The sequence below is a fragment of the Anarhichas minor genome, unplaced genomic scaffold (genome assembly GCF_050575085.1).
Source record: "Anarhichas minor isolate MPS153535 unplaced genomic scaffold, ASM5057508v1 ptg000043l, whole genome shotgun sequence".
NCBI lineage: Eukaryota > Metazoa > Chordata > Actinopteri > Perciformes > Anarhichadidae > Anarhichas > Anarhichas minor.
The window spans coordinates 6339323-6362022 of record NW_027466489.1 but is presented as its reverse complement, the minus strand read 5'-3'; the positions used below and the strand labels follow the sequence as shown (position 1 = coordinate 6362022).

The 22700-nt window shown below is 41.7% G+C and overlaps 1 protein-coding gene across 1 annotated transcript; it reads left to right on the top strand.

Annotated features, from left to right (window-relative positions):
* The first annotated feature begins 1896 nt into the window (after positions 1-1896).
* dusp7 (dual specificity phosphatase 7) lies at positions 1897-11484 on the top strand. Its single transcript, XM_076111014.1, has 3 exons — positions 1897-2721; positions 4479-4907; positions 7112-11484. Exons 1-3 carry the CDS (start codon positions 2313-2315, stop codon positions 7426-7428), a joined length of 1155 nt encoding a protein of 384 aa, XP_075967129.1. The 5' UTR covers positions 1897-2312; the 3' UTR covers positions 7429-11484.
* Positions 11485-22700: the final 11216 nt, after the last annotated feature.

Genomic DNA, 22700 nt, shown 5'->3' with positions numbered 1-22700 from the left:
TCTTCCACATAACATCATAACACTAAGCGTTAGTAGTGATAAGAAGAAGAAATATTTATATTTACATCACCTTTCTAGAAAGTGTTTTACATCAAACAGTCTAAATGAAAATAATTCACATTTAAATAAAAGTACAGAGAATTATAGAGGAATTGAATAAAGAAGTGAGGAAAAATAACGTTTCTTCTTGTTTCTTTTGCTGTAACAAAAAAATACAAAACACTCTCAAACTTTTAACATGAGTCTAGTAGACAAACTAGGACTTTGTCACTCGTCCTGTCAAGTTAGTGGCCAAAGGCCAGTTTTCAGTTAGCAATGTGTCCAGTAATTGATTGGTAAGCGAATGTGTGGAAGTGTGAATTATGGATGAATGGATGAACTTGAATGGATGAAGTGAGTGTCAAAGACAGAGTAAAGGTTGTGTGGAGATCAGTGGAAAATGAGCCAGACTCACTTCTTATGCACGAGGCCCATAATTCAAAGTTACACTCTGTCCTCAGGTATTTCATTAAAACAGTTTATTGTCAAGCATTAACAAAAATAAATGAACAGGATGATAACAACCTACTTGTAAGTATGTTACTGCTCATCAATAAAAAAAAAAATCGATTTGTTAATTGTCTGGAGCTCAGAAAAGAAGGAACAACGTTTTTTGGCCTGTAAGGTACACAAATATACAATACCAGTAAGGATACATTGTGTGAGCAATATACACAAGGTGTGTTATCTTGGGTTGAACAAAAAAAACATGAAGATTAAAGAAAGAAATGTGAATGTTAAAGGTGCTCAATATGGAATCCAGAGAATATCTATTGCCTCCAAACGGCTCTCAACATGCCGATGGCTGAGCTGCCTGCTAACGGTGCCAACAGAGCTAACAGTGTTTACCTGAGGGGGAACCGAATGGCGGGCGCTACGCAACAACACCAGGGGGTCGAGGCGAGTAACCGCAAATATGCCCCAAAAGGCATGTGCGGCCTGGCTACGTAAACAAAGCACAGAGACGCTTGGATAACAACAAACACAGAGGGAGAGAGACTTCTTTCTCTACTCGGGTAGACATTACTCCACTTTATCTATAGCAAATAGCTGTATGCTGCTATTTAGCACATTTGTTACAGAATGAGGAAAAACACTTCCACTTCCTCTCTCTCTCTCTGTCTGTGACTTGACAAAACAACACGAGCCATTTCGTAGCTACTCCGGAGATTTTGTTTAATTCAAAGAATTGCCAATTTTCGTCAGCAGATGGGGCTCACCCGGTTGTCGTGGATATGTAAATGTTCAACTTTCAATTTCTTTGGGAACTTTAAGGACATTTTTGCTGAATTGTCGAGATTGAACGTTAATTACTCACCCTGGAAACAAACTCACCACAAAGTCCATTAAAAGGATTGTTTTTCTAATTCTCATTAATATTTGGAAAGCATTAAGTAAAGTTATTAATAAAAACATTGCAACTTTTAGTAATATAAAGGAAAGTAGGCTATGAGGCAAAAGGGTCCAACATTAATTTACAATCTCAAAAAGTGTTATTAATAAGATTCATGAGGAAAATGTAGACCTATTAACAACCGAACTGTATAAAAAGGCTATTTGCAGTTCCATGAACTGAACACGTGTCCGTGTAGAAACTAACTGTGACTTTTATTTGCAGATTCCTAAGTCGAACGTGTCATTCATGATCAGACCGCACTGTACCGACTATCAATGAATGGACGTGGATGTCGTGAAAGCAGCCTGAGCTCGTGTGAATCGTTCGCAGCTCTGCACCTTTAAATCTCTCCGCCCCTCCCTCGTCTCAGTGACAAGCCCGCAGAGCCTCTTTAACGCGTCCAGTGGAAATGACAAACCAGAGGCGCTCCACGGGGCCAGCATGTCAAATAACAACAAGAATCCCGCGTTTTAGCGACAGCAACTCGTCCGAAGCCCACAACCTCGGACACTAACGAGGCTTCTTTTGGGCCGTTTTTTTTGTGGCTCTGCGGGCGCCTCAAAGTTGGTGCGAGCTTCGCCAAATGGACGTCCATGGACCGGAATGAAACCTCCAAATCTATCGGACTGACGGAAGGAGGGAAAGAAACCTCTGCATGTTCAAGTTTCCTGCTCCAACCAGAGGGGCATCGGTGCGCGCGTGTTGGATGTGTGTGTGTGCGTGTGCGTGCGCGCCCGCAGGACCAGCAGCAGCAGCAGGAGCAGCGGCGGCCGCGGGAAGGGAAGTTTAGCGCCGTGATTTGTCTTCTCTCTATTCTGTTGTGTTGCTTTTTTTTTTAAATGTCACACCAAGGGACAGGCGGATTAACGTTTCCCTGATGAAAATAAATCATCTGTGGGGAGACTCTGTGATCGTGACTTCGATGATGATGTCGAGTAAGAGCGTGGAGTGGCTGCAGGAGGAGCTGGAGTCCGGGGCCAGCTCTCTGCTGCTGCTGGACTGCAGACCCCACGAGCTGTACGAGTCCTCGCACATCGAGTCGGCCATCAACCTGGCCATCCCGGGCCTCATGCTCCGGAGGCTGAAGAAGGGCAACCTCCCCATCCGCTCCATCATCCCCAACAACGAGGACAAGGAGAAATTTGTCAAGCGGTGCAAGACGGACGTGGTGGTTCTGTACGACGAGGCGACCCCGGAGCGGCAGGAGTCCGGGCTGGGGAGCTCCGTGCTGGGGCTGCTGCTGCAGAAACTGCGGGACGACGGGTGCAAGGCTTTCTACCTGGAGGGTAAGATAAACTCCGCTTCTGTGGCGTAGCCTAGTCGCGTTAATTCATAAAAAAAAAAAAAAAAAAAAAGAACTCACACTGACGGAAAGACAAATTGTTTAATTTCACTCTGATGTAATCATCTGAGGGGAATTACGCGGCTGTTTCTGAATGCGTCTTCTTCACCAAGCACGAAACAACATGCATGCTGTGATTTATCTGACCTGGGATGATTTTATTAATGAACACGCATGTTCATGTTTCATCCCTTTTCTGGGTCTTTGATGTCTCTGAAGCAAACCGCTTGAGAAGATATTGTTTTGGGGAAAAGGGCATCTTCACATTTTTGACAATTCCACTCGTGTTAGTATAAAACCTTATTACATATATTTAAATAGCTTGTAGGGATATTTAAGTGGCGACACTTCAAACACATCCAGCTGTTATCCTCCGTCGACAGACTAGAGTTTGTGTCTTATTTGTTATGTATGAACTATAATGAGGCAGCGACAGTTTCGACTATTATAGCAGTTATTACAGGCTAATAGAAAACGAGGGAGAACACGTGAGCTGCACTCACTGCGAAGTCTCAATGAAGTTTGACATTGCACTTCCTTCACTTAATGCTGATTATTGCCTATTTTTTTTGTATTCTTATTTGGGTAGACTCGCTTAAATTATAGTCCAATATAAAGAAGCGTCCAACGGTGTCCCGTGTCTCAGCAAATAGAGCTGGGTCAAATATGTTTTCAATTAAATGCTGCAAAAAAATGGCCCCGCCATGTTGTGCTCCTTCAGGAAAAAGACTGGCGTTTTTTTTTTTTTGTTTGTTTTTTTCATGAATGAACAAGGACACGAGGAGACGACGACACACTCTGAAACAAATAAAAATAATAATGAATAAAGGACTCTAAAATTTGAATAGAATAACATGTGGTAGCGTTAGGAGATGCGGACGTATTTGATTGAATGGCAATCAAAGAAATGTTACACTTGAGTCATAAAGCCGAGCTGCCATTCACAAAAAGTCCACTGCGCTGAGTGGTGCGCGCTGTGGCAGCAGGACAGTCGGCTCTGCTGCTCTTCCTCCCCAGGGCTCAGCTTTTCTCAATGGAGCACATCTGTCCGGCCTGTTTGCTCGGTCACAATGACGTCAATATCGCCTATAATCTCCTCTTATCCGTCACATTATAAAATATGAATAATGTGTAGTGTTGCGTAAAAAGGTGGCGTGGCTGCAATAACTGCATTTTCAACAACAACAAAAAATCTTATATATTTGTTTTTTTATTTATGTAATTGTAAAACACTGCAATAGAAATGGCAAATGTAATAATGTTTATGATGTATTCGTCTTTATATGAGTTGATGAAAAAAGTTCTGTAAATTGATTCCATTTGGATAGCCTTTCCTACACCTGGCTGCTCTAATGAATGAAATGTAACTAGAGTATTCATTTACAGTGGTGAAATGCGTTTTAATAGATTGTTATGTTTGAAAACATAATTTGTGCTGATTATTTACCAGCATCAACATTGTTGTTGTTTTGTCTTTAACTCTGTTTATTATTTTATTTCTAATTTAAAGGTTTATTTCTTGTCATTCTAGTTCATGGTCCACCCCCTGTATCACGCAGACTTGACATTCAGCTGCCATTTTGTAGATGTTGTATAACACAACCTTGCCTGTGGTCATGAACAGGGCACTTTTTTTAATACCATCCAGGGAAATGATTTTCTTGGCTTTTATCCTGACATTGTCTTTTCCTCGTCCTCCAGGGGGCTTCAACAAGTTCCAGTCGGAGTACCCCGAGCACTGCGAGACCAACTTGGACTGCTCCTGCCCCAGCAGCTCGCCACCGGCCTCCGTCCTCGGCCTGGGAGGACTTCGCATCAGCTCCGACTGCTCAGACGGGGAATCTGACCGTGAGCCGGGCAGCGCCACCGAGTCGGAGGGCAGCCCGCTCCCCAACAACCAGCCAGCGTTCCCTGTCCAGATCCTGCCCTACCTTTACCTGGGCTGTGCCAAAGACTCCACCAACCTGGATGTGCTCAGCAAGTACAACATCAAGTACATCCTCAACGTGACGCCCAACCTGCCCAACATGTTCGAACACGAAGGGGACTTCAAGTACAAACAGATCCCCATCTCCGATCACTGGAGCCAGAACCTCTCTCAGTTTTTCCCCGAGGCCATTTCATTCATTGGTAAGTAAAGGCGGAGGGAACTCTCTATGTTACGTTACAACAGATCTTTTTGGAAACAGCGGGGTAACCATTATTTTGATTATCGATTAATCTAAGGCGACGTCTTCAAATGTCTTGTTTTGTCCGACCAACTGTCCAAAACGCAAACTATTTAATACGTGAAAAAGAAAAGAAGCAAATCTGCAGTTTGAGAAGCTGTACATCTGGTGTATTTGCATTAAACGTTTTAAACAATTATCAAAGGCCAAGTCGGCACCTTCAAATTGCTTGATTTGTCCAACCAACACTCCAAAACCTAAAACAATTTTCACTAGTCACTTCATCACTAGTTTAGTTAAATGAATCATCCATTCCCCTCTTTCAACACATTGATCCTAGAGTTTAATCATACGTCATGTACAAATATGTTTGCCATATGTTTTGTGGAAATAGTTTAAAACAGAATAAGTGTGAAATTCTCCTAAAATTGCTTTGTTGAGCTGCATTTAGACGTCCACAGGCTCATTTTTACTATTCCTGATTCAACATGAATTAAATATCAAGGGTTAGGGCGAAAGCAAAGTTTTGAATGAAACATGGAAAAAGATTATTTGAGAATTGAAGCCACAAGGATTCCAGCCCCTCACCTCGTCCCATTTTCAGTATTTCCCGTCATTCCCATCGTCCCCTCTGACTGAATTCCCAGAGAATGAGTAAATTCCCTCTCGGATGAGTCAGTGAGAACCACAGTCTCTGTGATTGTCCAGACCCCTGACATTTTACTTTCTTTTTTTTAAGGCTAATGTTTCAGCTTAGGTGGCAGCAAGTGGGACATATGCCAGAGCCAGAGGTCGTGGCCGATTCGGGTCATGCTGATGTTAAATGTTGCAGTCTGGCTGTAATGTGCAGGGATTACATCAGGTCTTTTAACAGCATGGTAATTATGGGTAGAGGAGCTCAGGCTGAAAAGGAGACCCAGATGTGACCTTGGATGTACTGATGTGGACTGCAGATTCCTTAAATATCTGAAATTATTGTATGAACATGTAGAGATGGAGGGATTTGATGTTTTCAGGCATTGTAACAGGTGGATAAATGCACAATTCCCGCGTTATAATCCATTTAAAGCACAAATAAAGTGATGTAACGCTGCACAATCTAGAGATCAGTTCAGGACAAATGAACCACGGTTTACTTCTTTGACTTCTGAGCAGTGTATAGTCGTGGAAAGTGAGCACACATCACATATAAATTCCATTCGACATCCGCTTGGCAGCCTGAGCTCAAGAGCCAACTGACCCCAATCCTACAACAAGAGACGCAGGCAGAGAGAGATAAAGGAGAGGATAAAAGAGGAAGAAAGGAAAGAAGCACTTAACTCTCTCGCTCTAATGGCCTGCAGTGATGCAAGTGCAAGGGCTCGTAACTGATAGAAGGGTGATGGATGTAGGCCTTTAATAATGTAAGATGGGCTTCTTTATTCAGACTGAGAGCGAGAAAGCAGAATGAAACACGTCCTTCTGCCGTCATTGAGAAAAGTCATTCTGGAGTAAAACTGTAATAAATGTTTAGGAAGAAAGGTCGAGTCGTCAGCGTTGGGACTTGGAGTAAGCCTGTGTTGTGCTGTGATTATATAACGTTTAATATTTCTGTTGCACAAATGATTGCTATTTAGTTGTAATTCAATACCAACAAAGTCTGGTATAGTTTGAGGTGCAGATTTCTTTTGATTTACATTTGAAGAATTGAATCTCGTGTCATAAGATCCATTGCTTAGAAGTGCCTGAAAATGTGGTTTTAGTCAGTGATTCATAATCATTATTTCTATAACATTAGATATGAATAAATAAGCAACAATCATATTTAAAGTGCAGAAATATTTATTTTAGTTTGATGTATTATTATTATTATTGATGTCCTTTCATCCTTTTTTTGTTTATTTCTTTCTTTCCTATTTACCTTGATTATATGTCACGATGTTACCTCACATCTTGGCAAATACAATTGTTATATATATATATATATATATATATATATATATATATATATATATATATATATATATATATATGATACCATTGCTAATAGTAACAAGCTAGTTACTATTTGTTTGTATTGTTTTATTAGAACAGACAGAGAATCTAAAGCTCATTGGTAATGTGAAGGCTAGGATGTATGGCTGAAACATCTGTAATCTAAACCTCTCTCATGGTTTTCCTCTTCAGACGAGGCTCGCTCCAAAAAGTGCGGCATCCTGGTGCACTGTCTGGCCGGGATCAGCCGCTCGGTGACCGTCACGGTGGCCTACCTGATGCAGAAGCTCAACCTGTCACTCAACGATGCGTACGACTTTGTCAAGCGGAAAAAGTCAAACATTTCCCCAAACTTCAACTTCATGGGCCAGCTCCTGGACTTTGAGCGGACGCTGGGCCTCAACAGCCCCTGTGACAACCACTCGACCTCCCCGACGCACGACCAGCTCTTCTTCACCACCCCGACCAATCACAACGTGTTTCAGCTGGACACGCTGGAGTCCAGATGAAACTTGAGTGGGGTGACTGTTCCTTTCTTTGGGGGGTTAAAGGCGGTGTTGTTACCATGATAACAAGCGTCTGCACTGGAGGGAAGCTGCCGGTTTTAATGAATGTTTGAGCCTCCCGAGGCTCGTTGTCTGAGCGCCTGGCGAAGGAGCAGCGTCGGATGGGCAGGTGGAGGTCACAGGTGCGGCGTTAAAAAGGGGACGAGGTGTTTTTTAAACCCAGTGGGGGAACTGACAAATGGGTTTACGATGGCGTCCTCCGTGGGAGTTGATTGAAATCGAGGGAGGAAGAGCCCCGATCAACTCGCCTTGTCACAAAGAACCGAGGAGACTTAACTGACTGAGCGAAGGACGCGGGAGGACAGACGGCTTCATACAAAGATAGGAAAAATCTACAGCGCTCGACTTATGAGACAACAACATCCTCTCTGTCTTTCTCTCGGCTCTCTGGCCGAGCTGACTGGTGCCAAGTGGAGAATCTGGGATTTACTTGTAGGAAATCTCGCTCTACTGAATGTAGAGTTTTACAAACCAAGGAATTAACACACACATATACAAAGTATGTATGTTTGTACTGTGTGTACTGTATGTATGTCAACGTACATAGCAGAAAATTCAGTATGTCTTTATGCATTTTGTATACTTTTGTGTACATTTACGCACAAATCTGTACCTTATATAAATATATATATATACACATAGAAATCGTATCTTTTCAATCCAACAATGGCTTAAGAGATTGTAAAACTAAAGAACGGGTGGAGACGCCAACAAAGAGGAACGTTATTGTGATATTCCTAGTCGTCTTTTTTTTTTTTTTAAGTTTCGTTTTTTCCTTTCAGGTTTGTAATGACCTAATGCAGTTTGCACAGTGGTGTAGCCACTGACTTGTTGGCACTTGGAGCCGGTGCTAGAAGCAGGCAGATAAAGAGACATTCAGAGAGGACGAGCGGAGAGGAGAGGCCAGTCCCAGGCTGCGACGAGTCCCGACAGCTGCACAGTGGAGTGGGGAGGGAGCAGGAACTGGCCCCCCGAGCAAAGGACAAGGTTCAGGGGTTAGAGGGTGGGGTTAGGGGCAAAGACGAGCAGCGGTTGGGTGTGGGTGAAGGCGAGTTGACAGTCGGCCAACTGTTTTCAAGTGAAAGTTCCTACTTCCTTCCCAGTACGACTGTTCATCCAGTTGCCTTACAAGAAGTACCAGTTGTCTCCACCAGCTGTTTTGATTCGTTCACTCAGAAAGTAAGCTACTGAACTTCCTCGGTTATTTCCTCACGTCGCATATTGTCCGACCACAGTATGTTATTGCCAAACTGGTTTCTCACACCTCTGACGTTTGTACTTTGAGGCGGACACTTAACTGAGAGGTCATCTGGGGAGGTGCCTCAACACTTTTGTATTAGCTTACTTCTTTTCGCCTCAGAGGAAGTTTTTCAATTTGTTGTCCCATCTTAGGTTCCGTTTACCAAAAATACAAAGAAAAGGACTGTATAGGACACGGGACTGCGATTGTATCCTGCTCTTGGTGTTGGTATTATGGTGTTGTGGACTGGGACTGGCCTCAGCTACAGACTGCACTTAGCTACTTCAATAGCTTCACGTCCCGTAACTGCATTGGTGGAAACAGAAGGAAGGTCTTTTCTGCAAAGGGATCACCCATTTTGTCAAAGAAAGGTTTGTCTTGAGTTGATTCACCCGTAAGCCTTGGGTATATGAAAGATATATTAAACATAAAATGATATAAATATATATATATATATATAATAGAGCTGACAGTAAACAGATCGATATTATTTTGTATACCTGAGCATGCTGTGGTACTGTATGCTCTCTAACAGCAGACGTAACTACGGGTTGGATGATGCTTTACCAGGTGGGAAGATGAATGATGAGGACCGTTTTTTTAACTGCTGTTGCTGCTGAACACAGCGGCACACGGCATGTAGTTAAGGAGTTTTCTGAGATCCTGTCCACATCAGAAGCACCTTAACAACAAAGACTCCCCCAAAAAAAAGCACAAATGCTGCAGCATTTGTGCTTTTAATTTAGGTTTCCTCCAATGAGTCCAACAACACTGCAGCACTTCCATCTGTACTACCTGCTATCTGTAGGTACATTGGGCGTCATGCAAGAACATTTTAGTTTTTTCATCCTAAATCTCTCACTTTTTTTCTGTGAGGGATGCTCACAGGAGTCTGATTCAGCTTTTAACTGCACAAACATGTAAACCGCAAGTCTCAAGCTGGTTATGGCCACCTGTGTATGAGGTCGTGCACATTCGTGAGTTGCGATTGTTCCATAATTGGCGCTTTAGAATTGCTTCATCAGGCGAACAGGTAGCCTGATGTTTTTTGTTCACAAAAATGTAAAAAGCAGATTAGATTAGCAGACATAACATTTAGCAGGCTGTTAATACGGTTGTCTGCGCTGCCTACTGTGAAAGATGCTAAAAGCCATCATGACACTGGAGTCACAGCTCTTTGTAGAGTTATGAGTGACGTTCAGACCAGCTGCATGTCCTCCTCTGGCCTGTTGGTCCGAGGACAACTTGTAGTTGGTTGAAATGTCTAAGAAAACAAATAACTTGCACACTAAAGAACAGATCTGTTTACATGATTATGGTTCTTGCATGAGGCCCATTGTTAAAAGCGAGCTCCAGAGGTTTGGATGTGGACAGGGTCTAAACGGAAACAAAGGACTGGGTTTTACAGGGGACAGCAGTTGAATCTGAAGAAGGTTGGTTTTAGCTGGCCTTACATAATCTTTCTAACTTGTTTCTAATGCTGACTGTTCAATACTTTGTATCTCACTTTAGAAAAACGTTGTGTGAAAACGAGACTTTTGTTTTCTGTTATTTGAATCAGAACATGGTAATAATAGACAGCGAGCTGTTTTTTTTTGTGTTTTTTTACCGTAACGGGTCACACAAGGTCCTCTTTGTTACTCTGCAATATATCAAAACACCTTTTTTTGCAGTATTTTGTAGATTCAAGACCTCAACATTTTTTTTAATCTTCTTCTTTTGTACTATATCTATTCTATTATGATTATACAAGATCCAGCTCGATATGGCTTGTGGACTGAAGTAACATTTCACCTGGGGTGTCCAAAATGTAGGGCCGACGTGCCCGTTACCAACTTGAAAGAGGCCCTCACTAACACACACACACACACACACTGCTTCACACAGCCAGAGCTGTGGGTCAGCATGCCAGTTATGTTTCACAATAGACAATTACACCACCCCGCTTATATAATTAAAACGTCTTTCTCCGTCTTGTTTTGATATAATGTGCTCTATGCTATTCCTGTGGCCTTTCAATATGAATATATATGTTAGAATTTATATGCAAATTTCCTCTCCTGTAACATCAGAGATGAAACTAATACTACCACGCTTGAATGGCCTTCCCGCGTCTGTAGTTATATCCCACTTACAATAAGAAAAACAACTTGATCACTTGCACCCTAGGATTGAAATATATTTCAGTACGGAGCTTTTCTACTCAAAAAGAAAATGGATTTCAAGCTGCTTTCTTGTGTTTTTTTTTTTTGTGTGTGTGTGTGTGTGTCTTTGTAACAATGAAAGAGAAATCAAGTCTTTTTCTCTGTTTGTAAATTTGCCAGATCACGGGAACGGCCGTTTCTGTGTCCTTAAACTTGTAGCTACATCTCGGTAGGAATGTGCTCGGGAGGGAAAGACGAGCGGGAGCAGAGCGAGGGGCGGCAGCGCGAAACACAAAGTGAAAGAAAAAGTGAATGATTTTAAAAATGTTACCTCAGTGAGGAATTTTTCAGGGATTTTTTTGACAATGCATCTTGCATCGTGTTACAGCTTCGAACACACGTTGAATAGCTGTTTTGTATTGTGCTGTAAACGGTTTTTAAAAGAAGATGCAATCTGTCTGTGTATGAAAACAAGGGGCATGTTAACCGGGGCAGTTTCACCTTTCTGTCTACTGAAGGAAATACGATTGACCCCATGTATTTGTACAGTATATGGAAACAACACAAGACATGTTTATACCGCAAATAAATATTGAAATATTTTTTTCTTTAGAACTTGTGTCCTTTTTATTTCTTACTACATAATGATAGTATAGCAGTAATTACAATAAATGCAGAGGAATTTTTCATAATTATATTGATAATTTTTAGATGGATGGGTTGTGAGGTGATAAGGATTTTTAAAAAGCAGGAGAACACACTTTCTACTCATGTTTATAATAGCAGATTTCTCCTATATTAGTTCTGAAATAACAGAGAGAAAAATAAAACATGCATATGAGAGCTTCACTTACGATATGATTTGTCTGCAGAGTATTGTGAATGAAAAGTCCCAATGCAAGCGTCAGACAGCCAAAGTCTTGACAACTCTGGTATACAAGGACCAACAGAAACAACAATGTTCCTACACAGCAGGGTGTGTCAATATATTAAACAAACGTTTAGTTATGCCTCCCTATAGCTTTCAGTAACTAACATTTTTAGCATCTTACGTTGGTGCAAACAAAGTAGTTGTTGGTTTTTGATGGTTTCACCTGTGAAAGAGCTCTTCCGTACTTTTTAATCCATATCCGACATCTCTACTCTTGCATTTTTTGGCTTCGGGAAGGTGACAAATATGACACTCTCCTCTCTCCTCTCCACACCGCTGAAAGCGTGACAGGCCTCTTGCGTCTAGTTAGTTTTATTACAGCTGTGCTTTACTATATTTTCATTATCTGTTTGAAATACCAGCTTCCATTTATCGGTTAAAGTTGTTGACAAAAGCATTAATAAACACACTGCGTACAACTACACAAGAGTGTGTTGTACATTGATTATATGTATTAAATGAGTATTTACTACTTGTAAATGCTAAATAATGGGAACAAAGACAATCACCTTCCAGAAAGGCAAATAAGCCTTTACGAAACAAGATTGCGTATAGAACAACAAGATGATAGAAACAGTTTGCTTGAGTTTAGTTTTGCTATGCCTAAAAGACTTCCCTTCATCTTCTTCCACAATCACACACGCACACACACACTCACACACACACACACACACACACACACACACACACACACAGGGTTTGTCTTGTTGCATCTTTGCTGTGGTTTCCACATTTTCAGGCAGCTACACATCCGATTGCTAAAACTGAAACTGTGCCACTTCCCTTCCCACACATCACTTATAGATATGAAGCTACCGACAGAAGCCATTTCGCTTGAATTAGCATACAGATTTAAAACAGGTTGAAACTACTAGCCTAGCTTTGTCCAAAGAAAATAAAAATCCATCTGTTTAATCTGTACAAACACCAAAGTGTGAAAATGAGTATTTGTGGATTTATGAAGTTAGTGGACTATTACTGCGTCTAGTTACATATTTTCACATCAGAGTTGACTTTGTTCCAGTACAACACGTAGGAAAACTCAATGGGGTTTTCTCCAGCCAGGTTTGCCATCGTATGTCATTGTTAACGATACCAGTTGATAACAATGTCTTATGTCGGTACACGCGCATACAAATGCCGTAGCAACATGTCCACAGACAGACAGGACAGTACTGTATGTACTGAAGTATACAGTACTTCAGGTGGCCTTCTAGTTGAAATGTTCGACTGGGAACTCAACTCAGTTCAAAGGGAACGCAGCATTTTTCCAGGAATCTCTGCTGGTTGCCTGGCAACTGCTCCTAGCCAAAAAATAGTCAGCCCATAAAATGGCAAAATTTATCAACAAGCAAAGATAAGATAAAATAATTAGTGAGTTTTATTGCTGTATTTTGACTCCTAGCTCACTTTGTTTACAGTCTTTATGCTAAATTAAGCTGCTCCAGTTTATTATCTTCTCATCCAACTCTGGGCACGAATGCAAATAAGCAAGTTTCCTGTTGAATTACTGTTGAACCATTCTTTTAATTATTTGTGTGGTGATGAATACCAGTTTACGGTTCCTCATTCCATAAGCTGGCAGCAGAGATCCAGCTGTGAGGGATAAGAACTCTCTTTCTCCAAGCTGCATCCTGTGTGACCATTAAGTGCTCCCGCTTAACCCTAAGCTGCCCTTTGTTCTACCTTCTCAACTAGCAAGTGACAACGCCACATGTGCACATGAAAGCTGACAGAGAGTCAGAGAAAGAGAATCAGCAAAGTGAGGAGGGTTGGTGGGAATAAAAAAAAAAGAGCATCTTAAAGACAGCGCTGTGAGCTGAGCTGAGCTGGCTATAAATATCTCCTCCGGTGTTGCCCTCGCTCCTCTTCCCTCCTTCTACAACGGCTCATCTTTCATTTTTTGCTACATGACTTCCTGCGCCATCGCAACACCGAGTGAGCCATTCACCTCATGGTAATTCAGACAGGATATTACAGCGACAGCAGAGGTGACATAAAGGAAATGAAGGCCTGTTTGAAGAGATTGGGGACAGAGTGATCGACACCACCGACTGATTACTTTCTGGTTTCCTGGCAACATGATGACAGGGTTTCCCACATGCCCATCATCATCATCATCATCGTGACAGTTCATGTAACAGGAAATGTTTCCCGCTCTAATTTGAAGACTTCATCGTGACCTTAGATAGTTAAATGAATGAGAGCTCTGTGACATTTGCAGTGTTATTCTTTAGGAGCTCAAAAACATTGTTTCCCACTGCTCGCTAATGAAGATGCTTCACCCTGGTATCCAGAGAGGTGCATGTTGACATTTTGGTTCTGTTACTGTCACAGCACCAGCTCCATTCATGTCATTACTTTCTCCACAGTCTGCTCGTTTCCCCTTGTTTCAGGTTTTGGCTTGGATCTGGTTATTTTCAATTCATTAAGAGATTTTTGCGAGAAGTTGCCTTGTCGGCAATGTCGGTTCCTTTGACGAGGAAAAAGAATGTGTGGAATAGAAAAGACGCTTCCTCTTTTTTTTTATTTTTATCAATTGTGAGTCTTACAATGTTATAGAGAACTCTGGTCTCGGGGTCAGGTTCAAGCCTCACACGCTTCAGTTTAGGGCTCCTGCAAAAACAACACTTTTCTCCCACAAAGGCCAAGTTGTTTCAAATCCTGTTAGCGAAATGTTTGTCTATCTAGTAGCACTATTGTTTAAGGAAGCTCACAACTATTTTCGAGAAATCAGTGAACCTGCTGCTGATGATAACGCATGCAGTGACAGTGTTGGGCCAAAGTGTTTTTAAATATTAATGAATAAATAACAAAACTATCAGTCGATGTTGACACCAGTTCAAAGAAGCTATTTGTACACCGACCAGAGTAAAAGCTGTAAAACAAAATGATACAACTAACATTGCTTAAAGTCAAACTTCATCAACCAAACCTTGTCTGTTAAGGAATGTGGACACGATCCGAGGGGTGAATGAAGGGTCACAGCAGAAGGACATTTGATCTCAACACTTCCTCTTCGAGAGAAACTGCAGGTGTTAACTGTATGTTAGCTGTATGTTAGTGCCATCATTTGTGAATGCTGCACAGACTTATTTCAGTAATAGTCCTCCATCTTCTTTTAATGAGATGCTCCTCGTGCTCTCTGTCTGACTGACAGAACTGAAACTCGTGCAAATAAATTGCATCTACCACAGTCATGACATTAAAAAAAACAGAGGAGCTCGGGTCTCACTACTTTTGCGAAAGCTCCGCTGTGGCCGCCTCCTTTAATGGGCTCAAATAATTACAGTAAATAGCTGCTATGGCAGCTGCTGCCGCTGCCGCAGTACTTAGATGAGCACTGTCCTCCCACTGTGAGTGGTACTGTACTCTGATGTACTGTATTCTTTCAGCTCTCCTTCACAGTTATATAAAGAGCCAGTGCAGCGCTCTCTCCAGCAACGCACCACTTCAAGAGCATAATGAGAGGGGAGCTGGGGGGGGGGGACTAAAACCGGTAGGAATCCATGCTGACCGAACGTTTCAGCTCCAGCACTTCAATCACTTCTTATATCTACCTGCCATGCTGTGATCACAATCACCCTCACATCTTCATCACCAGTTTGCATTCTGAGTGTTTGTTATTTTCTACTTGTCATTAGGTTTTAATCGTTGTTAATATTACATCCCCGTTAACCCAGAAGGCGATGTTGGCAATAAATTGATGAGAGCGATCACAAACTGTAATAAGTGTATGACAGTGATGCTTCAGTTTGTGGTCTAGTGATGTACTAAAAACTGTGTGGAAAGAAATAAGAATAGTAACTAGAATACTAGAAAACTAGAATAATAACATCCCCATTTTGAAACACAGTGCAGCAGCGTTTCTTATCAGCCGACCGAGCACATCCTTACTGTCAAAGCTGAGTTTGTGTGGGCTTGCATGTTCATCAGAGTGCGTTCCCGATATTGAATAATAAATCTAAATTTGTATTTTAGAGGAACTTGTTTGAGGCAGTAAAACATACAGAGGGGAAGCTATAGAGACATTGAATCACATGTTCTCCACATGCAAACAAAAGAAAGTCCTTTACAGAGCCATCCTCAAGAGTGCAGGCTGTTCATTTCCACTCCAATCAAACTTTACAGTTAACTGCACATCCCCAACCATAAAGGGGCGAAGGCAGTGAAATCAGCTGTTTGTGACGCTGACAACCTAAGTGCCCTTTGCAGGTCAGAGGCACATTATTAGGAAACACTTGTTTGACAAGAGCAGCTTGGGGAATATACACCTCGTCAGTCCACCTGTGTTAGCTGGTGAACTTACGGCTGGCTCATTAAACACACACACCTGAACGAACTTTGAACGCAACCAATCACTGACATCACCTCAAACACATGATTGCTGCCATAAAACGGAAACTCACAATGGACAATAGCTTTTTAAATGTGTATGATTGAAGACTTTTGTTCACAAATCTTTAACCCAGCTCCCCAAAAAGAAAAAAATGGAAGTGTGGCATTTTGGAAATATATCCATGTCTATGTGACCATGTGGAGCAGATTTATCGAGGCCAAATATGGTTAAACACTTGCTGCCAGCTGCAAAATCGAGATTGTTATAGGCTATGATCTCACACATTCTGTGTGTGTGTGTGTGTGTGTGTGCGCGCATCTGGTGCTTGTGTATGCGCATGAGCAGCCACATGTGCCAATGTGAATGTTTGACTTTGATCCTGTCCTTGGTGAGCAAACATATTCAGTCTCTTCTTATCTCTTTGCCCCCTGTGACATTACCCCCTGTATTTATTTCATTCTCATAGTGTTGAATGTGTTTCTTATGAGTTCTGTGGTCAAATGTATATACTTTCCAGTAACTCCAGCTGGTATTGGTGGCATTCTTTGATGATTACAGTCAGATATCTTGTTATTCCTTCATAGTCTCGACCATGACACACATCTGAAGTGAGGTTTTTGGGTTATACATGCATTTTAAATAACTGTATTTTATGATGTAATGCCTTTGTACTGTCTTGAATTGTTTACTTGAGATGTTAACACCTGTCATCATAAAGCCTGTGTGTATATAATACTAACCGTTTTGACCCAACGAAGCTCCGACTTGGATGGAAACGTTTATTTAAATGACATATCTTGGAGTCAGTGTACATATTTTACTTCTATTCATATAATCACATATTTAACAGTTTTGACGATTGAAATAACTATACATACAATGTCTTGTTTTGTTGTAGTTTTCCACTCTCACAACTGGGAAATCAAGTCACTTTACCTGACTGTTCTTTCACTTTACCTCACTGTTCTTTATTTCTGCCATCTTTTCGACTACACTGAATTTTCACCTCATTTTACTCCTCATTTCCTCTGCCTCTTATTTCTTAATCGTCTTTCATTTCCTCTATCCTGTCCTTTTCGCCAACTATCTTCCTCTGTTTCGCTCACTTCGTCTTGGTATCCATTTTTCCATCCTCCCCCATCCCCTCGGCCGGTGTAACATGACTCCAGACAGGGTGAGGTGCTCACTAGGCTGAAAAAGTGCACCACACATCCGCTCGCAAGTTAAAGAGTAACAACAACAGGTGATCGCCACACGACAGCCAGTCAGACCGCAGTCCAGATTATAGCAACCATGTCCGGGGGAAACATACATGAGTGCTTCAGGAAAGAGATTAGGATCATGATCATCCCGTGAAACTAATGGAGCATTGCTAGTTTTAGAAATGCAAAATAATTATGATATAATTACATGTAAGTCTGTTAACTCTACAGCTGATACGTTTTGTTTAAGAGTGGGCAGAAAACCAACACAATACAATCAAATCCAACAATAAGCCTTCAGAAAAAGAAACCAAGTTGTTTGTGTTGGTTTGTGGTGATATTGTTATATTCAAAATTCAAAATAAGAAGCATCCAGCAACCCTCTGCTGTTTGGACTTTGTTGTTATGCTGAGATCCCAAACACTGAAAAGGTCTACATCTTATTTTGTCAAGCCCCTTTAAACGTGTTTCACAGCATTTGTTCATTCTCATATATTCACTCGTGTAGTAACAAGATATATCCAGTCATTTTTCAGCCAACAGGTAATATGCACCCATAAAATAATCAGTGATCAGACATGCTCTCTCCTCTGGCATTCATGAATGATGGATGAAACGCGGCGGTGTGCTCCCCAGAGTCAGATTAGCGCACCATTAGCACGTTTGACTCCTCTAAATTGCCTGATCGTCTCGGGAGCACCTTACTGGCGTTAGACAACCTCAGCCCTCCTCTTTCACCCTGGCTGCTCCTCCGAGACGAACGGTTAGATTAGAAATTATTACTGGATGTGAGACGGGCACCAGGCACTCACAGGGACGCGCCTCTGCATGAGGATGACCTGACTTCTGAAATAACGGCTGCATTTGTATGCTGCTCAAATACCAGACCATGACGCTCCATCAGTGTTGAAAAATGAGGAGTAACTTTTCGTCAGGTATCATTGAAAACAAACAAACGTTACCCAAACTGAAGCATATATAATGCATTTGTTGGGGACTACTTTCAGATAATTACACTACAGAGGCAGGTGGGTGTATGTGTGATTGACTAAAATTAAACCTCAGTGCCAATGTTCATGGTGCCCAGTGCAACGGTGAATTGGAGTGTTCTTAATAGCATTTGGTCAACAATGGAGGGCACAGAGGGCTAAGACGTATCAGGCTTTGGCCACACAGGCAATACTTAAGTTAGTAGGATCAATTATTTGTTGTCGGATTTGTTGACAATGAGAAAAATACATAATATCCCCAGATCTATACTTTAAGGATTAAAACAAAGACCTGACAAACAATAGCACCATGAATTAGTGGTGTGATATATTCCCAATCTAGATTAAATTACACCAATTAAATAGTTTAACCACAGCAGGTGGATTTAACTTACTTACTTTAACGTAAATTATCACAATTTTCCATAAAACATTTTACTTTTTTCAATGCACTTTAGTGTTTTGAATGAAAAACCATTTCACTTGATACCATTGGATGATATTTTCAGCAGGGTTTCTTTTGCATGATGTTGCTACAGTAGCATGAAATAATCGTCACGATACATCTTTATTTTAGCTAGAAACAGTGATGCTTTATGTCGTTATTCCACACAATCAAGATGAGTCGTTCATCTAAGAAACTGGGAAAACTGATCTTCAAACACATTGTCTTCCTATCTGCGCGTTTGTGTTCCAGCTGCTGCTCGGCTGTTTATCCTTTGCTCTATTTGTGCCTCTGATGAAAATTCACAGTTTTTGCAACAAGCTTCTGATCGTCTCCATGGTGTGGTCTCGTTTTAGCTTCTCTCACATCCTCTGAAATGGCTGCACACTCCAGCTGCATCATGAAACTCGTGAGGGGACACTCAGTCCCCTGGTTATATGGGGGCAGGGAGATGGGGAAGTGGCGATAAAAATACGATTTTGCGGCCCAATCCATCTGATGACAACAGAGTTCTCCTTTACGGCTACCATGGTAACCTGGGAACAGGAAGGAAGTGGAATTGTTGCAGAGCTCAGCAGGACCGGCTGAAACACTAACGGAAACCAAAATAAGTGATTACAGCTCGTCCAAAAATCCTGAATGAGTGTTTGTGGTTTATTAAACCAAAGCGCAAATGTCAAAGATACAAGTCTCCTGTTACTGTGTCTTCCTTGTCAGCATAGCAGCATGCGGTGGTAGCAGTTGTGAGCTCTTATCTTCACGCTGTGGACTCTAGCCAGAGCCTTATCTGACCCCATTAGATTATCTATCAACTTGCATAATCAGCCTCTGCAAACTCTCGCTGACCTGAGCTGAACTGTACTGAACCCAAATCAACTGAACTGACACTGTGCACGCCACACTGTGCCCTGATTGTAGAAGTGGTGAGCTGGGTGGCAAAGTGATTCAGTCCCCCATTCACAGATAAAATGCACCCAGCTGAAAGTGTGAGCAAGAAAATTTATCCGACACTTTGATCACCCTAGACAAAGTAAAAAGTTTCAAGGATCACTGGTGAGCTAAACGCTGACGGCATGAACCACCTTACTGTGCCTCTATTATTGGCTAGTACTCGTTGCTTTCGTTAGTAGTTCTGGTTTGGTTTAGGCACGAGGAGTGAGATTGGTCTGGGTAAGAATATAAGGGTGAGCCAATCAGAGGCAGTGTAAGGTGGGTCGTGCCTTTGCTAAAGTAGGATTCGTAACATTGCACCAGGTCGCCCCAGTGAGTGTAAAATAACCCCAATTAACACCGTTAGCTCTAGCTGCAGTGTTGCCGTTGTTAGCACCGTTAGCCCAACATTTTGATAAAGCCACCTCCATGGCTGGCAGTTCCTGCCCAGAATTTCATTTACAGCTCCCTTAAGGGCAATGGTGGAATGTACCTATAACATTTTTGACATACTTTTTCATTTTATGCTACTTTATACTTTTAATCCACCACATTCATTTGGCACTTAGGCCTGTAGTAACGAGATGGGCTACATTTTATATTGAAAATAAAACATAAGCCAGGCTAACTGCTCCCCCATTAAAGAGGAGGGTCCAGCTCCATTAATGCCACTTCAGAGAGTAGTAACAATCATCTCACCTCATTCTTGCCAAGGAACTATGAGGGTCCTGTTCTGTGACCAGAAGTTAGTTTCAGTTAAACATCATGTTGCTGGTAGCATCCACCACCAGCACAGTTTCAATGGTAGTTTAACTGACATTGTTTCGTCCACCTTTTTTCAGATCTGGGAAGTCTTGGTAAGACAGAAAACTTATTTACAAAAATGTAGAGCTATTCCTTTAACTTCTGCTGCGTGGCTCTTGAGCAGCACACTCTTTTCAACCCACAGCCCCAGCTGTGGGTTGAAAAGAGTTCACTGTTCCCTTTGTGAATAAAGATTTAAGAAACTCCTCTTTAATCCTCCAGTAAGCACCTCTCCCCGATGCTCTGAAACCGAGAATGCGTTCCTCCTCTGGCCTAAATTCATTTAAACTCCATGCCTTCTTGAACTACATGGAGTTGTGTTACATAATGCATCAGGATTCCCTGCAGGGTCGACTTCACACAAGAGTGACAAAAAATACATATTAATACAGTTTCCACTAATTATTCAAACTCTCCATTTCAGTGTTGTCCTGTGTTCCTCACAGATTTAAATTAATTCACATCCAGGAGGTTGAGTTTCATGCTTGTTGAATAAATAAATTACCCCAAAACTTGGATGTTATCTTCCCTAACACAGGAAACCTTGAATTCTCTACTTTTGTGTAAACTTTTCTCTCTAGATTAGAGCAAAACCTGGTTTTGCCTTTTCTGCACTGAAATACCTTTAACTTAAGGTTTACTGTCTATCAGAAAGGCTCACCGAAGGCCGTTTGTTCATAGTGCTGTTTTAAAATAGAAGCTCTTGTGAAAAGAAAAAAAGAGTATAACATCCGCTCTCTTATCTTCTATTGACAAAAAAAAAACAGTCATACAATATGTGGAAGGTAATAAAAAGGGATTTAAACAGCCTGAATATGACAAGCCTGCATGAATGAAGGAAATATACATTTAATTTAAAGGGACATTCCACTCATTTTACATGTTTAAGTCAGTTTTAGTTTGACTTGTCGAGTCTGAGAAAATTATTCATGTGCCATCAGTGTGGTGCTTTGGCTAGGACAGAAAAATACCCCCCCCCCCCCCCCCCCATTCCTCCCCCTCCCTGTGCACTGTATAATATTGTCCGTCCAGGAAAAGGGATCTCTCCTCTGTTGTTGTTGTTGTTGAGGTTTTGTAATCCGTCTCGAGGACTTTATAGGGTCTTTGTTGTTTGGCCTGTCCCTCTGTCTCCAGCTCCTGCTCTCTCCTGCTGTCTCCTCCGGACCGTGTACCTCCTCTCAGTCCACAGACCTGCCATCCTCTAACCATCCACCAGATGCCCTCAGACTCTCTTGCCAGTCCTGCTCACCTGACATCCCCTCCCACTACTCACCTGTTGCCATTTCCCTCATCAGCTCTGCCTGACCTTCTCCTTCCAGCTGCTCACCTGCATCTCATTCACTCGTCAACCGCTCTCCGTATGAACCAGTTCACCTTTGTTCCTCCTCAGATCATCATTGCTGTGCAGGTTCTTGTTACCTGCCTGTTACCTGCTATTCTACCTGTTATTTGTCTGCTGGACCCATGCACTACCATTTGGAATCTAGCTTTTTATAAATAAATCCACTAAATTCATCCTTCTTCTTCTTCTGCATCTGTCTGCATTTGGGTCCAATCCCTGTGTCCCTGCATTACAAATCATTACAGAATTGAGTCTTAAGGATAGATTGTGTCGAATACACAGAGTGAAGACTCATCAGTGTTCAGATGATGCAGCGTTCAGAATCGGGTCCAAAATTCATTTTTGCTTTTGTTGAATGTTAACGTCAAAACGTCGTAACGTCGTCAAAACGTCACTGTTGTCACTGTTGTCTTTTTTTTACCATTAAACCAAGACCAGGAAAATCCCTGACTTTAACCAAGTGCTGTGAGTGGCTAACCACACAGTGATGTTTGTATACACCTGTATGATTTTTATGAACGTGAGGCAAAAACAAGTCGAAAGAGCTTTTATCACTTAATTTCCTATAACAAACTCTGTGTTTGTTGTTCAGAATAAGCAAACCTGCACAGACTGCATGCCAAGTGCTTTATTATCGAGGAATACACTCATCTAGGTACCAACGGGGATGAGAGCTCTCTGGTGGATTTAAAATAATGATTAATGTTCCCTCCACATTGTAATCTCATTATGTGCTGACAGGGTGTTCTTGTTTCATTCATACACGGTTAATTGTCTCTCTGGCTAATTCATCCCATGTCTTTTTTCTTTGAGGCTAATGCTTTTTTTAGTCCTCTTTCTCTTCTCTTT